The sequence below is a fragment of the Ranitomeya variabilis genome, chromosome 3, assembly GCF_051348905.1.
Source record: "Ranitomeya variabilis isolate aRanVar5 chromosome 3, aRanVar5.hap1, whole genome shotgun sequence".
Taxonomy (NCBI): Eukaryota; Metazoa; Chordata; class Amphibia; order Anura; family Dendrobatidae; genus Ranitomeya; species Ranitomeya variabilis.
The window spans coordinates 636,004,059-636,022,791 of NC_135234.1; the positions used below are offsets into that span (position 1 = coordinate 636,004,059).

At 44.5% G+C, this 18,733-nt stretch overlaps 1 protein-coding gene across 1 annotated transcript in view; it reads right to left on the reverse strand.

Annotated features, from left to right (window-relative positions):
• Positions 1 to 18,733, reverse strand: part of RAB5B (RAB5B, member RAS oncogene family) — a 62,197-nt gene that overhangs the window by 24,041 nt on the left and 19,423 nt on the right. The window contains exons 2-5 of the mRNA XM_077297571.1: positions 13,018 to 13,286; positions 12,773 to 12,924; positions 11,584 to 11,706; positions 6,580 to 6,673 (exon numbers count right to left, since the gene is read on the reverse strand). Coding sequence (XP_077153686.1) covers positions 6,580 to 6,673; positions 11,584 to 11,706; positions 12,773 to 12,924; positions 13,018 to 13,180 — 532 coding nt within the window. The 5' untranslated portion in view covers positions 13,181 to 13,286. The remainder of the gene's footprint in view (positions 1 to 6,579; positions 6,674 to 11,583; positions 11,707 to 12,772; positions 12,925 to 13,017; positions 13,287 to 18,733) is intronic.

Consider the following 18,733-nt stretch of genomic DNA (forward strand, 5'->3'; position numbering starts at 1 on the left):
GAGGTCATTCATCTGTTCCTTCATAATCATTTATGAGAATTGACTCACAGTAAGAGAGTTGCTGTTCCGACCAGAGTGCAGCTGACAAGTGAAAAAAGTGAGTCCCGGCTTGAAAGGAAACGGATGAGACAGACTGAATCAAAGGCATCTGAAATATCTGAACAACGGGAAGGTCATCTTCAGGAGAAACGGATGGGACAGACTGAATCAAGGGGAGCTGACACATCTGAACAAAAGGATAAAGGTCATCAGAATAACGGCATATGACATATACAACTTGCAAATGAGCTTTAATGGGGATAAATGTAAGGTCATGCACTGGGCAGAAGAAATAAGATGTATATTTATGTGCTTAATTGTAAAACTCTGGGCAAAACCGTCACTGAAAAAGACCTGGGAGTATGGGTGGATGACAAACTCACATTTAGTGGCCAGTGTCAGGCAGCTGCTACAAAGGCAAATAAAATAATGGGATGCATTAAAAGAGGCATAGATGCTCATGAGGAGAACATAATTTTACCTCTATACAAGTCACTAGTGCGACCACACTTAGAATACTGTGCACAGTTCTGGTCTCCGGTGTATAAGAAAGACATAGCTGAACTGGAGCGGGTGCAGAGAAGAGCGACCAATGTTATTAGAGGACTGGGGGGTCTGCAATACCAAGATAGGTTATTACACTTGGGGCTATTTAGTTTGGAAAAACGAAGACTAAGGGGTGATCTTATGTTAATGTATAAATATATGAGGGGACAGTACAAAGACCTTTCTGATGATCTTTTTAATCATAGACCTGAGACAGGGACAAGAGGGCATCCTCTACGTCTGGAGGAAAGAAGGTTTAAGCATAATAACAGACGCGGATTCTTTACTGTAAAGGCCCCGTCTCACATAGCGAGATCGCTGCTGAGTCACAAGTTTTATATATATATATATATGTGTATGTCTGTATGTATGTATGTATGTATGTATGTATGTATGTATGTATGTATGTATGTATGTATGTATGTATGTACAGTGCCTACAAGTAGTATTCAACCCCCTGCAGATTTAGCAGGTTTACACATTTGGAATTAACTTGGCATTGTGACATTTGGACTGTAGATCAGCCTGGAAGTGTGAAATGCACTGCAGCAAAAAAGAATGTTATTTCTTTGTTTATTTTTTTTTTAAATTGTGAAAAGTCTTTTCAGAGGGTCATTTATTATTCAAGCATGGTATCCATCCACAAACAGCTGTTTCGGGGTTGGATGGATACCATGCTTGGCATAGGTGGTCTTCCTTTATTGGATATTCTCCTTTATTGGATGCTGCCCTTCCCGTGGTTGTTCCTTCCCGGAGAAAGGCCTGGCTATTCATTGCTTGCGTTGAGAAACACGTGATGGTGTCTCCGCAGCTTACTTTACATGCGTTTGCATATTTCCCATAAGGGATGGGGGCAGTGTTCTGGATCACTGCGTTGAGAAACACGTGATGGTGTCTCCGCAGTGTTGGATGTTTTGGTCTCCCCGAGGTCATTCATCTGTTCCTTCATAGCCTTTCACCAGGCACTGCTCCTAATAGCCAGTTTCCTACTCCACACTGATGAGGGGCAAAAACCCCGAAACAGCTGTTTGTGGATGGATACCATGCTTGGCATAGGTGGTCTTCCTTTATTGGATATTCTCCTTTATTGGATGCTGCCCTTCCCGTGGTTGTTCCTTCCCGGAGAAAGGCCTGGCTATTCATTGCTTGCGTTGAGAAACACGTGATGGTGTCTCCGCAGCTTACTTTACATGAATTCTCATAAATGAGGCCCCAGGTACTCCTGCAACAGCCGCTGCTATAATTACAGACTTAGAGCGACTTATCAGGTTGCCCCACCTTAGCGACTATATGGTTGCTGCCCCTTTAAGAGTGACTGTTTAGGTGCGGTCACTAATTCTTTAAGATCGTTTGGGCCAAAACTGTGGTTTTAAATTCAACACACATTTTCTCCTTTATCTCTATAGAGCCTAAACTCCGGGAAGGGCAAATCTCGTGAAAGGGAGATTTCGAGCTTTAACCCCTCAGTGACTGAGCAAATTTTGACCTTCATGACCAGGCCAAAATATTACAATTTTGACCAGTGTCACTTTATGAGGTAATAACCCTGGAGAGCTTAAACGGATCTCACTGATTTGAAGAATGTTTTTTCGTGACATATCACATCAAGATGGTGGTATAATTTCTTCAATGTAACTTGCGTTTATTTATTTTTTCTTTTTTAAAGGGACCATCTCACATTTGAAGTGACTGAGGGTTCTATATGACAGAGGATACTTAATAGTGACACCATTCTAAAAGCGGCATCCCTCAAAGTGCTCAAAACCACACAAGATGTTTATTAACCCTTCAGGTGCTTCAAAGGAATTTTTGGAATGTGGAAAAAAAGGAGCATATTTTTTCCACAGAAAAAATTATTTTAGACCCAATTTTTTTTATTTTCACAAGGGAAACAGGAAAAAATGGACCCCAAAATTTGTTGCTCAGGAGAAATTGTACAAGCCGATACCCCCATGTGAGGGAGAAAACCACTGTTTGGGCGCACGGCAGAGCTCATAAGGGAAGGAGCGCCGTTTGACTTTTTGAATGCAAAATTTGCTGGAAAAATTTGTGGATTCCATGTCGCGTTTGGAGAACCTCTGAAAATCCCCCACAAGTGACACCATTTTGGAAACTAGACCCTCAAGGAATGCATTTAGATGAATGGTGAGCACATTGAACCCCCAGGTACTTCACAGACGTTTATAACGTGAAGCCGTGAAAGCAGATACCCCATATGTGGGGGAATACTACTTTTGAGGCACAGTGCAAAGCTCAGAAGGGAAGAGGCGCCATATTCGAGTTCAGATTTTGCTGGAATGGTTTGAGGGTGCCATGTCACATTGGCAGAGTCCCTGAGGTGCCAGAACAACAGAAACCCCCCATATGTGAACTCAATTTACAAACTACACTCCCCAATGAATTCATCTAGGGGTGCAGTGATCATATTGACACCACATGTGCCTCACAGTATTTTATACCACTGAGCAATGAAGAAAGAATAAATTACATTTTTACCACTAAAATGTTGTTTTAGCCCCAAGTTTTTAATTTTTCTAAAGACCAATAGGAATTTTTTTTTTGCAACAAACAGCTTCATTTTTTTCCTGAGTGCGCCAATATCCTACATGTAATTCGGGAAATATTTTTCAGGTACAGTGCAAATCTCAGACGGGAAGGATCGCCATACTATAGTGCAGATTTTGCAGTTATGGTTTGTGGGTGCCATGACCCACTGGGAGAGGCCCTGAGTTGCCAAAACAGCAGAAAACCCCATAAATGACCCCATTTTACAAACTACACCTCTCAACTAATTCATCTAGGAGTGCAGAGATCATATTGACACCACAGGTGTGTCACAGAATTTTATACCATTGGGCAGTGAAGACAAAATAACAATTTTTAGCACAATAAATTTGTTTTAGTCCCAGATTTTACATTTTCACACAAGAAGTGGGTAAAAATGGCACCAAAATTTGTCCAACAATATCTACTGTACTGAATGTGTCAATACCCCATATGTGGCTGTACAGTACTACTTAGCCATACGGAGAAACGGAGCGCTATTTGCCTCCTGGAGCGCAGATTTTCTTAGAACAGTTTGTGGACTCCATATACAGAGCCCCTAATTGCTAGAAGACTCCATTTTGGAACTTATACCCCTTTGGCAATTTATCTATAGGTGTTCAAGTGCATCATTTAGGGGGTGAAAGTGCCGGGAGCGGTGCGGGACCACTCCTGGCACAGAGTGCCCCATGTCAGCTGTCCAAAGCAGCTGACACTCGGCGGTGATCGCCGATACATATCCATACGGCACAGGTCAAGAAGTCCCAGGGACACATGAATAATTCTCGTGTGGGAAAGGGCTTAAAAGTCGGCGGTCGTTAAGTGGTTAATGTTCGCAGTATTTTTAGTCAGGTGTTAAAGACTGGCCATGCAAAATTTCATTCAAATCAGATATTTGTTATATATATGCATGTCATCGGCATACAGACTCACCGTTTCTATTACGTTATTACACTTAAAACCAATGAAGTCCTTCAAATCTCTCAGTTTACGGGCAGTGGCTCAATTGCGGATGCAAACAGGAGAGCGGGCAGCCCTGTCGTGTTCCCCTGACCAACTCAAATAGCCTTGACAATAGAGCATCTACTCAGTCTAGCCGATGGTGACCCATAGAGAACTTTGACCCAATTTAGAAACTTATGACCAACTCCCATTTTGCTTAATACTTCCCATAAATAATTCCACTCGATGCTGTTGAAAGCGTTTGCACCGTCAAGGGATATCATTGGTCTATTTCCAGACTCTATTCATCATTCGCATAGTAAGAGATAACTGTCTAATGTTGATAGCCGTAGATTTGTTAGGCATAAATCTTGTTTGGTCTTCATGGATCACTTCCGTTATTTTATTTAACCGACTGGCAAGTACTTTGGCTAATATTTGGCTAATATTTTATTTCTATTTTAATATATGGGTATTCAGGGTTTTTTCCCAGTTCAAGATTAAGACAATAATTGCATCATTCATAGATGTCTACCACCACATGTAGCCGCAGGGACTCAAATATATCAGAGCATGTCGAGATACTCTGATAACACCCGCGCATGCTTGGATAACATGCCATCCGAGCACTTTCGCTCATCACTACAAACATGTCTTCAGGAGCATCGTATTGTAGTGTAGATTTTACTGTTATGGTTCGCAGGTGCCATGACCCACTGGGAGAGCCCCTGAAGTGACAGAACAGCAGAACCCACCATAAGTGACCCCCATTTTGCAAACTGCACCTCTCAAAGAATTCATCTAGGGGTGCAGTGACCATATCGACAAAATGGGTGTGTCACAGAATTTGAAATCATTGAGCAGTAAAGAAAAAAATAATTACATTTTTACTACTAAAATTTTCTTTCTGTACAGTACTGCTTAGCCAGACGGCGAGACTCTGGCGGGACGGAGCTCAATTTGCCTCCTGGAGAGCAAATTTTCCTAGAATAGTTTGCGGACTCCATATACAGAGCCCATAAGTGCCAGAGGAGCAGAATGCCCCTCAAACGACTCAATTTTGGAAATTACACTCCTCTGGGAATTTATCTACAGATACACTGACAATTTTGACTCCATGGTTGTTTTCCAGAAAGGAGCAGCAGTGGATGTTGCTAAGTGAAAATTTCAAATCTCCTATTGTAGTGCCCGCACATTGCTGTGCCCAGTACATTATGTCCAGCTCGCACTTTTGGAGACACGCACCCGAAAAATTAGGCAGGCTCTCATCGTTACTAAAATGACAAACGTTGATGCTAACTGCAGTTTAGGCACACTGGGGCTCAGAATGGAGGGTGGCATTTGGATTTGGGAGCACAGAATTCACTTGATTTCTTTTTTTTTGGGGGGGGGGGGGGGCGAGGAGCTATAGTGCATTTCTAGAGCCTTTGTGCGATCAGTGATGTGGAAGCCCCCTATATTGCCTAGATGATGGATTTGGGTGGGGACTTGATTATTTTGTGGATTGAGTTGAAGCTTTTATTGGGAACATTTTACATAACATTTGGGATCGCATTTATCCTTCGCTCTACGCTGAGCACTTACTTTGGGGTTTCTATGTTAATCTCTGAGTGACACAATTCAGATGAAACCCCTGAGGGAAGCGCTTACTATAATGAGGCAGCAGCATCACTCTGGACTCCGACTGTGGTTGACCGTGCTTCTATGGACACCTAAAAAAAAAAAAAAAAATGGACACGGCTGGATCATAGACCAGACGGCGTCCACAGTGCCTCCATCTGCCTTATCATAGGGAATCTTCTGCCGGTGGTTCTGTCTGAATCACGTATTTCAGAGATTTGGTAAGTGCTCAGCGTTGAGCGCAGGATAAATGTGAGCTGAGCTTTGCGGCGACCTTCGGGAGGCAGAATGAACAAAATAGCAGATGAAAAATTGGTTTTATTTATTTTTTATGCCGTTTCTCGTGCGGTATAAACAATTAGATGATTTTATTCTTCGGGTTGGTACGGTTACAGCGATACCAGATTTATATAGCTTTTTTATGTTTGGCTGCGGTTACACACTAAAAGACACTTTTTGTTGCAAATACAAGTTTTGCCATCGCAATCAAAAGGCATCAGACAGCCGGGGCAGTGCAGGCACAGCTCTTGCCTGTGACAGCCAGGGCTCAGCTGTGAGCACCAATCGCACAGGCACAGCTCCTGTGCCACACATGATCTTCTAAATGTACCTATATGTCAAATGTCATGATTAACAACCTATAAAAGTTCAATGGAGGCCAAAGGGTCAGTATTATTCTTGATGGGATGAGGCAATATATACAGTAAATGTGGGGCTGAGATGCAGTAGGTGCATGGAGTCTTGAAAAGCACATGTTTCAAACCTTATCTTAGTGATAACTTTTTAGATAGGAACTTATAAGTCACGCAAATGCATACTGAAATTATTAGGTAAGAGACAACAGTAATTATTAGACATGAATTGTTCCAGATAGCAGTTCAGCCTTACCTATTGCAAGAAACAGGTCATTGACATTCATGGCTGTCTTGGCGGAGGTTTCCATAAATAACAGACTGTTGTCATCTGCGTACGCTTGGGCTTCCTGCAAATCAGCGCAGAACAAAGAGCGGGTCAAATTCTCAGATCAATGACCGAGGTAACGTGAGAAAACAGCTGGAGAAAGCATTGAACTTACAAGTAGTTGTACGCTGACCTGTTACAAGGGTCGATATAAGATTCCCTTGTCACTCTGCATATTGGCATAGTCAGAGGCACAACCATCAGATGCAAACCATTCTCTTTATTTAGATTTACATTTAAAAACATGGATCCATATGAAAAATTTAAACTTTGCGTTTCTGGCACAATGACAACCCTAAATCCTACAATCTTAATAAATAAAATGTTTTTTAATTGGAGGGTTGTGCCGCTGACTTTCGCTTGTCTCTCTGCATTTTGGCTGTGGTGCAGCGGATGGATTCAGCACCCTCTGATGGACATGTTCAGGGCACCTATTTGCAGCAGGCAGGTGAGGTTCATATACTTTTTTCTCTTGACAGGTTGCCAATAGGAGATAGAAAACTCAAGCAGCTGAAGAAATAGTGGCCTAAAACAAAGCCCCATCTGAAACTACCAGTCGAGTACTGAAAGTATAGTTATAACCTTCATAGCGTGTACTTCTGTGATGCCCAGTAGCGAGTCTATTAGATCAGCCTGGAAAAAGAATATTAGACTTTACACAGCTTCACAGATTATTTTCTGGTTAATATTTTATTCTTACTAGGCCTATCTGAAAAAGGATCTTTGCAGAAAGGGAATGCATTAGAATTGTTGGCAGCACTTACTAATTGGAGTTCCCTTGGGATTTTACAAGTTAAAAAAGAGGAAGAAAAGAATATGACGACGATAGATAAAGCTGGAGTCACTAAGAATATTGCTCTTCTAAATACCAAAACGACATAACTATTATACATCGAGGTCTCCAAAATATGTATTCAGTAATAGAGATGAGTGAATTTGTTTGGAAAACGTTCACCAATCTCAAATTCGGCATGAGCGTTGCACATTCGAATTCGTGTTTGGATTCCTGAGCTTTTTCCCTAAAAATCGGCAAAAGTCGGCTAAAGTCCGGTAAGGCCTCTTTCACACTTCCATCTTTTCAGATCCGTTGGGGAAAAAAACGGATCCTGCAAATGTGGCCGCAGGATCCGTTTTTGTCCCATAGACTTGTATTAGTGACGGATCGCGACGGATGGGTTTTGGCGGACTGTCATCTGGAAAAAAACGTTCAATGTAACGTTTTTTGTCTGCGTCGGGAAAACGTGTCGCGACGGATCCTGTGGCATACGTCGTTGACTAGATTTTCAAGTCCGAGGAAAAGGGGTCTCTCTCTCTCTCAAAAAACCGGAAGTGTGAAAGAGGCCTAAAGTATCAAGTTCACTAAGGGCTCTTTCAGTTGTTAGTGTTTGCGGTAGCAGCAAGACGTCTCGCACACTTATGACACACGGATGACATCCCTGTGTCATCCATATGACACCTATCAGTGCCTGGGGATCAGCGGTACTGTTCGCACTGCTTCCCGGCGCCGGGTGCTGCAGAAGACCAGTCACATCACTGTCACCTGCTTGTGCTACGATCAGCGCTAGCAGGGGACAATGTTGATAGTTGTAATCAACTGTTAGGCCGGGGTCACATTAGCGTATGGCATCCGATACGATATGCTAATGACCCTCTGCTCCTACTCTGCAGCAAGCGGGAGCCGAGTGTCATGTTACTGTGCTCGGAGCCTCTCGCACAGAAAGAAAATCGGAAAACCGCTGTGGAGGAGGAGGAGAAAGTAATTTCTCCATCTTCTCCACTGCCAGGGTCGGTGTATACCACACCGCACTCAGATGATATCCAAGTGATGTGTGTTGTGTCACTCGCACCCATAGACTTATATGGGTGTGAGTGAGCCGAGATTCGGCCGAGTCTCGGTGCCAATCGCAGCATGCTGCGATTGTTCTTGCATGCAGAGTCGGCATGAAAAAAATAATTGCAGATGTGATTTGCCCCATAAATTAACACTGGTATGAGTAATATACGATGTTTTCTCGCATAGCACTCGTCCATATTCTACGCTAGTGTGACCCCGGCCTTAACAGCGATAGCAGCCGTCACTTGTGCAATAAATAAATAAAAAGACGTGGGATTCACCTGTATTTTAGATAAACAGCCAGGCAAAACTGACAGCTGCAGGCTGTAACACTCAACTGTCAGCCTCAGCAAGGCTGGTGATGAAGAATAGGTGTCCCCATGCTGTATTTTTTAATTATTTAAATCATTTAAAAACACGGCGTGGGGTCTCCCCACTTTTGACAATCAGCCAAGCTAAAGCAGACATCTGGGGGCTGGTATTTTCAGGCTGATAAGGGGCCATGAGTATTGCCCCCCAGAAAAGGCGCACATTAGATGTGCCAATTCTGGAGCTTTGCTTGGCTCTTCCCTCTTGCTTAGTGGCAGTGGCAAGTGGGGTTCATATTTGTGGGGTTGATGTCACCTTTATATTGTCAGGTGACATCAAGCCCACGGGTTAGTAAGGGAGAGGCGTCCACAAGACACCTATCCATTACTAATCCTATAGTTATACCGTAAATAAACACACACCCACAATAAAGTCCTTTAATTGAAAGAATGACACAGACTTGTTTATTGAATCTAAATTAAACAGTGCTCACATCATCGCCTAGTCCACAGAAGCCATGGTCTCCAGTAACAGAATTAAAATAATAAAACAACAATATTCCTCATCTGTCCACCGTGGTGGTGACAGTCAGGTCATAGGAGTTCACCGCGAGACACTGAGCAGCAAAATCACACGCTGCTCAGTGTCTCTGCTGGATGGCAGGCAGTATAGTTACATCATGCAACATTGCAGCCTGCCATCTAGATGTAGCAGAGCTAAACTCTTCGTGGGACAAATAGATTATTATGTTCTCAGCGGACAGGTAAGGAATATTGTTGTTTATTATTTTAATTCTGTAACAGGAGACCATGGCTTCTGTGGACTGGGTGATGATGCGAGTATGGTTTAATTTAGATTAATTAAAGGAGTCTGTGTCATTCTTTGAATTAAATGACTTTATTCTGGGTGTGTTTTTATACAACATGACTACGGGGTTAGTAATGGGGGCGTCTTATAGACGCCACTCCATTACTAACCTGTGGGCTTGATGTCACCTGACAATACAAAAGGAGACATCAATCCCCACCCCCAACTATCACTCCTCTTGCTGCCGAACCAAGGCAAGTGGGAAGAGCAAAGTTAGGAGCCAGATGTGGCATCAGCCCGCAGCTGTCTGCCTAGCCTTTACTGGTTATTAAATATAGGGAGACCCTACGTAATTTTTATAGGGGAGACCCTACGTATACAGCTGTGAGCCGATATTAATAGCCTGGGAACCTTCATGAATATTGTCTCTTTCCCAGAATATTAACATCAGCCCCCAGCCTTGGGATTTCCCTCTGCAGACTATGAAAATTATGGTGGACCCATACGTGTTTTTTTTCAATTAATTTGTTTAATTAAAGAACAGTAAGATCACCTTAGTTCATAGCAGCTGTTTCTCTTGCTTTGCAAGTAGCTGTACCGGACTGATGAATGACCGTGAGTTAGGTACTCTGGCATTCAACAGTGCGGCACTGGAGCTACCACGAGATCTGGTGGCTTGAACTCAGGTAACCTAGTTACCAGAGATCACAGCCACTGGATCTCCTGGCAGCTGTGAAGTCTGGAAACCTCATGAAACTTTGAGGGACATTTTAAGTTTCCAGCTGCTGGAACACCTGAAGGCTGTGAACTAAGGTTACCTTGGATGTCAATTTTTTTCATTTATTAACTAGTACAGTAAAATGAACAACAAAAAAAAAAAAACGGAGTGGGGTCCCCCATAATATTCATAACCAGCTGAGGGAAAGCCAACGGCTGATGTTAATATTCTGGGAAACAGACAATAGGCATAAAGATTCTCAGGCTGTTAATATCAGCTCACAGCTGTATTCTTGGCATGGTTATTAAAATGGGGGACCCCTCATCAAAAAAAAAAAAGACAAGGGGTTCCTCTGTATTTTGATAAACAGCCAGGCAAAATAGACAGCTGAGGGCTGCAACCCTCAGTTGTCAGCTCCAGCAAGGCTGGTTATCAAGAATAGAGGGGTATTTTTGAATTATTTAAATAATTAAAAAAACTAACAAAAAAAACCTGTGGGGTCATCCCCATTTTTGACAACCACTGACATTTTCTCATGGTGCTGAGGTCACCGCAGTTTCAGGGGCCCGGCTGGGAACACAGCCTTAGTGACCAGAGGCAACCTCGATGATGTCACCGCTGCTCACGGATGTTGCGCTCGCAGTAGCTCATTCCCCCGTTGTTCTCAGCCTTGATAGTCGCATCTTGGCACCGTCCAGGTTGAAGACGGTTATCTGTACATATCATCTAGTCTCCTTTTCAGTTCCTCTATACTCCTACAGTTAAAAGGACCCATCATGGTCACATGATTAATGTCACCAAAGGTCCTTAATCAGTCTTAACCTCAGAAAAGAAACACGGGGAGGCACTCAGGCCCTGGACAATTGCCCAGTTTGTGCACCTACCCCATATCATAAAGCCGGCTCTGACTGTAACTAGTGATTATTTTTGGAGTTATTTTGGTCTTATAGTTCAAGTATACGCCAAAAATCCTGTAAAATCATGCAAGTGCTTATTTTCAGGGCTTATTTTCTGGTAAGCACTCTAGTAATGCTCCCAAATTACAAATCTAGAGAGGTCATAGAATTCCAGTAGCTATATGCGAATGTACAGTACAAAGAGGATGTGAACAGAGCCCATATACAAGTAGCTTGAAAAGAAATTAATTTACATATAAAAATGATAAATGCAGGTAAAAATAGAACTGCCTAATGTTGCATATACACATACATCACTATCAAAGTAATCGGAAAAATACATAAAACTTCAATCATTTTGGACTCACTTCATATTCAACCATGCGTTTGTTAGTGAGGTCAGCCTTGTTGCCGGCGAGGGCTATGACAATGTTGGGACTAGCTTGTCTCTGCAGCTCTTTAACCCATGTCTTCGCTCTGGCAAAAGTCTCCTGCAATGAGAAACCGCTGAGTAAGGGGAAACCGAAAGGATGCCATCTTTAGATGTTTCCATCAATCTATTTCTCATTTGCTAATTTTTGATCAGTCTTTGTATATCCAGAATAACATCTGCAGGGAGTCTGTATGTTCTCCCCATGTTTGTGTGGGTTTCCTCCAGGTTCTCCCATTTCCTCCCACACTACAAAGACATACTGATAGGGAATTTAGATTGTGAGCCCCAATGGGGACAGTGACGATAATGTCTGTAAAGCGCTGTGGAATTAATGGCGCTATATAAGGGAGTAATGTAAATATATAAAGGAGTAAAATAATTAAGTAAATGATACATTATAGCATTCACGTGTGCTGACATCTAGTGGCCAAACAGTGTTTTAGACACTTTACAGCCTACTGTCGTGACAATGTAAGGTAAGACCATGTTCACACATTGAGGAAAATTTCTGCTATGGATTTGGCGTTAAATCCACAGCAAAAAAACATCAGAGAAAATCTGAGTGTGTTTGTTGTGGATTTCATTCCAAATTTCACACTACCCATTTAAAATCCGCTTTTATTTTTCCATAGATGATTTTCCGCAATGCATGAATGGGATTTTTAAAAATCCTTTTACATGTACTGTGCTGGAAACTGCGGCAGATTTGCAATGCAGAATCCGCACCACAAATCTATGATGTGTGAACTTGGCTTAAGACACCAAAGGAAGAAAAGTATAGACTTTGTAGAGTTTGGTACACAGGGTTACCTGGGATGGCAGCACTGCGCTCCTCACTGATCGGAGTGATGAAAAAAATGGCACAAAACACCGCACCATGCAAAAAACACTACATGAGTGACCACACACTGGCGGCAGCTGAGGTGATCAACAACAGAACTTTCGCCTTCACCATAAACAAAATTGTGACAGCTACTAGACGATGCAATTTGAGGATCAGTCTCATCACATGTGTGCATGGTACCAACAAACAAACAAAAAATAAAACAAACAAGAGTGCACAAAGCAAAACTGATGTCACACGGCGTTCCTGCCGCTCCGTCGGGGCATGACGTCATCGGTACCTGGTTGGTGATGTCATACACCACGATGGCAGCTTGCGCTCCCCGATAGTACATGGGTGCCAGGCTATGGTATCGCTCTTGTCCCGCTGTATCCCAGATCTCAAATTTTACCGTTGTGTCATCCAAACAGACAGATTGTGTAAGAAATGCAGCTGGAAATAGAGGCACAACATGGGATTAGAAAAAGATTGGGAACAGGAAGGAGGCCACCATTCTGCCTCTATTGCCGTGTATGAGCCGCGTACCTCCAATTGTGCTCTCCTGGAATTCGTGAAACTGGCCTTTGACAAAACGTAACACCAGACTGGACTTGCCGACCGCAGATTCACCCAGTAACACCAACTTGAACTGGCAGATCTTACTGGCCTGAGACTGGCCGTTCGGCCTCGCTGCTCCTCTCCCGGCCATTTCCTCAGAACAAAATTACAAGGAACGCTCCAGAGGATGGAGAACTGCAGGCGACTTTCTTGGGCTTGTGTTAATGTGAGGGAGCAGGTCCAGACAAGGGCAGAGTCTACAAAACATGAAAAAAAAAAAAAAAAGCATTACCCGCTTAATCCTACAGAATATTTCTGCATTACAATGGGGAGAAGGAGCATACACCGAAGATGGCCGCTCTGATATGGAAACTACGAGAATTAGTGCACGTAATTAGGACCTGCCAGAAAAGAACTTAAAAGGGATGCCGGAGGTTAGAAGAAAAGGAATTTTTTTTGCTTTTATTATTATTAAACAGCTTCTCTAGTTAAAAACGTTCTCAGTTTCTCAACATAAAAGCTTCAGCACAGAAGGGGGTCTGTTCAGATTCATTGTACACATTTGGGGTTGTTTTTGCAACATGTGCAGAAATTTATGCAAAACCCCATAGAAATAAATGGTTCACTGAACATATATATATACAGTGGGGAAAATAAGTATTTGATACACTGACACTGCCAACTTTGCAAGTTTTCCCACCTACAAAGAATGGAGAGGTCTGATTTTTATCATAGGTACACTGCAACTGTGAGAGGCAGAATCTAAAAAACAAATTTGGAAAATCACATTGTAGGATTTTTACATAATTTAATTATTATGATTATATTGCATGAAATACCGTATTTTTTGGCATATAAGACGCACTTTTTCCCCCCCAAAAAAGGGGGGAAAATGGGGGGTGCGTCTTATATTCGCAATGCAGGCTTACCGTGTACCGTGGCAGCAGAGGTGCGGCGGCAGAGGTGTGGAGATGAGGAGGCACAGTGAGCGGGGTCCCTTTCCCCGGTGAGGAGATGCAGCAGCCCCGGTAATGCAGCAGGGCCGGGTGAATCCTGTTGTTATCGGTGCGCGCGGCTATCTTCCTGAGGCCGCGCGTTCGCAGATGGAGCTCTGCTGCCCGGGGCTTCAGGAAAATGGCCGCGGGATGCCGCGCGTGCGCAGATGGGGATCGCGGCGGCCATTTTCCTGAAGCCCCGGGCAGCAGAGCTCCATCTGCGAACGCGCGGCCTCAGGAAGATGGCCGCGCGCACCGATAACAACAGGATTCACCCGGCCCTGCTGCATTACCGGGGCTGCTGCATCACCTCACCGGGGAAAGGGACCCCGCTCACTGCGCCTCCTCATTTCCACACCTCTGCCACCACGGTAACAACAGGATTCACCCGGCTCTGCTGCATTACCGGGGCTGCTGCATCACCTCACCAGGGAAAGGGACCCCGCTCACTGCGCCTCCTCGTCTCCACACCTCTGCCACCGCGGTAACAACAGGATTCACCCGGCTCTGCTGCATTACCGGGCTGCTGCATCACCTCACCGGGGAAAGGGACCCCGCTCACGCCATACCGCACACTGAGCCTCCTCATCCCAACACCTCTGCCGGTAACCACTGCTGCCACCCTCCCATGGACACCAGGCCGTGGCGTCGCCCACCTAAGCAGGAAGGGACCCTGCTCAGGTGCACGCCGTACCGCCTCACCCCACCTCTGCCGACACCATGCCTCCTGTGACCCTGCTCTGCCACCACCAGCCCACAGGTAAGATACTGTAAATTCGGACAATAAGACGGACCCCCATCTTATAAAAAAATCTTTTTTTCTGCAATTTTCACCCCAAATTTGGGGTGCGTCTTATGGTCTGGTGCGTCTTATATGCCGAAAAATACGGTAAGTATTTGATACAATAGAAACCAGAACTTAATATTTGGTACAGAAACCTTACTTTGCAATTACAGAGGTCAAGTTTGCACACACTGCAGCAGAGATTTTGGCCCACTCTTTCATACAGATTTTCTCCAGATCGTTCAGGATTTGGGGTTGTCGCTGGGCAACACTGAATTTCAGCTCCCTCCAAAGATTTTCTATTGGGTTCAGGTCTGGAGACTGGCTAGGCCACTGCAGGACCCTGAAATGCTTCTCACAGGGCCACTCCTTAGTTGCCTGGGCTGTTTCAGGTCACTGTCATGCTAGAAGACCCAGCCACGACTCATCTTCAATGCTCTTACTGAGGGAAGTAGGTTGTTGGCCAAAGTCTCGCAATACATGACCCCATCCATCGTCAATTCAAAACGGTGCAGTTGTCCTGCCCCCTTTGCAGAAACACTTTGCATACCGCCAAAGTTCTATTTTGGTCTCATGACCACATGAGCTTCTCCCATGTCTCCTCTGGATTATCCAGACTGTCATTGGCGAACATCAAATGGGTCTGGACACGTGCCGTTACTAATGGTAATGTTTGAGAATGTGGTCCCAGCTCTCTTCAGGTCATTGACCAGATCCTGTTGTGTAGTTCTCGGTCAATTCCTGAGCATTCTCAGAATCATCCTTAGCCCATGAAGATAGATCTTGCATGGAGCCCCAGACTGAGGAAGATTGACAGTCATTTTGTGTTTCTTCCATTTTCTAATAATTGTGCCAACAGTTTTTGTCTTCTCACCAAGCTGCTTGCCTATTGTCCTGTAGCCCATCCCAGCCTTGTGCGGGTCTACAATTTTGTCCTTGGTGTCCTTAGATAGCTCTTTGGTCTTGGCCATGGTGGAGAGGTTGGAGTGTGATTGACCGAGTGTGTGACAAGTATCTTTTATAACGAATACAAACAGGTGCAATTTATACAAGTAATGAGTGCAGAGTAGGAGGGCTTCTAAAGAAAAACAGGACTGTGAGAACCAGAATTCTTGCTGGTTGGTAGGTGATCAATTACATAGTTTGCTTTTTATTGCATGAAACAATTATGTAAAAATCATACAATGTGACTTTTTGGTTGTTATTTGTAGATTCTGTCTCTCACAGTTGCAGCGTACCTACGATAAATTACAGACCTCTCCATTTTTTGTAGGTGGGAAAGTTGCAAAATCAGCAGTGTACAAAATACTTACGGTATTTTCCGCACTGTATGTCCCAAAATGTGAGAAAAGTTATAGCAGAAGGTAGCATTGGAATAGAGCAGACCTGGGCAAAGTGCGGCCTGTGGGCCACATCTGGCTCTTTGGCTATTCATTCCAGTCTGCGGGCTAAACGCAATGGCCCACAAGCTGCACCATGAGGCCGGCCAATCCTGCTTGCTGTCCCGATCTCACTATCTGCATCCTCAGAATACAAATAGTGAATATAACTAGCTGTTTCCAGCCAGCTAACGCTCGACACGCTCATTGCCATCTAATTAACGCTGCTGGTGATTAAACTAAAGTAAATAATGACAACATTCAATAGTGCTTACGCAGGTGGTAAATTAACTTAAAATGAAGTTAATAACAATAGTGTTGTGATGTGTTGGGGCGGGATTATGTGTGGTGATGTGGTGGGGGGTGAGATTATCTGTAGTAATGTGGTGGGAGAGCGGGATTATGTGGGGTAATGTGGTGGGAGAGCGGGATTATGTGTGGTAATGTGGTGGGAGAGTGGGATTATGTGTGGTGATGTGGTGGGAGAGCGAGATTATGTGTGGTGATGTGGTGGGAGGGCGGGATTATGTGTGGTGATGGGGTGGGGGGGCGGGATTATGTGTGGTGATGGGGTGGGGGGGCGGGATTATGTGTGGTGATGGGGTGGGGGGGCTTTATTATGTGTGGTGATGGGGTGGGGGGGCGGGATTGTGTGTGGTGGTGGGGGGGCGGGATTGTGTGTGGTGGTGGGGTGGGGGGGCGGGATTATGTGTGGTGATGGGGTGGGGGGGCGGGATTGTGTGTGGTGATGGGGTGGCGGGATTATGTGTGGTGATGGGGTGGGGGGGCGGGATTATGTGTGGTGATGGGGTGGGGGGGCGGGATTATGTGTGGTGATGTTTTATGTGTGGTGATGTGGTGGGAGGGCGGGATTGTGTGGTGATGTGTTGGGGGAGGGATTATGTGTGGTGATGTTTTATGTGTGGTGATGTGGTGGGAGGGCGGGATTGTGTGGTGATGTGTTGGGGGAGGGATTATGTGTGGTGATGTGTTGACGGGGCGGGATTATATGTGGTGATGTGGTGGGGGGCGGGATTATGTGTGGTGATGTGGTAGGGAGGCGGGATTGTGTGGTGATGTGGTGCGGATTGTGTGTGGTAATGTGGTGGGGGCGGGATTGTGTGGGGTAATGGGGTGGGGGGCAGGATTGTGTGTGGTGATGTGGTGGGGGAGGAGCTACTGTGCAGGGGGCGGGATTAGCGAGTAATCACGATGCCTCATATATATAGATGGTGAAGGGAAAAGCTACCACCTACTTCTTTGGCTATGTTCACACATTGCGTTTTTGCTCATTTTTTTCTCAAGTTTAAACCAAAATATCTGTCTCCTCACCTGAGAATGGCAGCTAGGATTAGCTGAGCAAATCAATGGCCGACCAAGGTGTAAAACTAAACATTGCCTGACAAATGCGTGGAATGACACTGACCAATGTCTGAAAGTAAACAATGTCTGCCCTACAAAATGCTCTACCAATGTCTTAGGGTGTCTCAATATGGAAACTGCAGGTGGTACCAGCCTCTTGCGCGGTACCACCAGTGAACACCGTAACGGACACACCACCGCCGGGATCAGCCGAATGTTTCACTGACCGCCGCCATCTATAGGTGGGTGAGCACATGGGGGGGGCCAAGAGAGATTCTCAATGCTGCAAAGCCAGCCCTCATCATGACATTACCGGCCTTCCGATGGGGGCTGTGTGTGGACTCATACGGCATATAGGGGGCGGTGAGTGTGCTCCTACAGTATAAAGGTGGGTTGTGTGGGAGCTCATGCTGTACATAAGGGCTGTTTATACTGTATATATGGCGAGTTATCTGTAGTGGCTCTTACTGTATATAGAGGGTGTCAACATACTTAATTATACTCAATAACCCACCTTTATACGGTAATATTTATTATAATTATTTAATATTATTGTATGTTAATATTGATAATGAGCAGAATTAATTTCCCATCCTATTGGTTCGGCCTACACAACAGTCACGATCTCATGTGGCCCCTCAAGAAAATGTACTGCCCATGCCTAGATTAGAGGGTTACGCCATGATACATCTTTTATATGGTCCTCACAGCAGCTGCACAAACCTTTAAACTAAATCCTTACTTTAGGCCTGTAGGGAAAGCTAGAAATCCTCCCCACCATGTGTTACATCACCTACACTACCAGAAACATTGATAGGACGGCGCAATTCTGTGCTATTTCATCTACGCCATTCCTGCACTCGCTCCCGTCCTCTCCGCTACATTATCGGGCTGCAGAAGTGACGTCACACGTACCCCACGTGACCGCCAATCAATGGTATTTGGCCACCAAGGCAAATAACTGGCAGAACTGGTCACATGGGGTGTATGTGATGTCACCACTGCAGCCAGGTAAATTGAGGCTGAAAAATATGGGACCGGATTGGTGTGGACTAAACAAGTGAGTATACATGTATAGATTTGTTGGTATTGGGGGCTGTGCTAAACCCTTTTAAAATCATCAGCTGAAGAAAATCAACGGAGAGCGATGTATAATTGTGAACCATAAAGTATTAGCTGGCAAG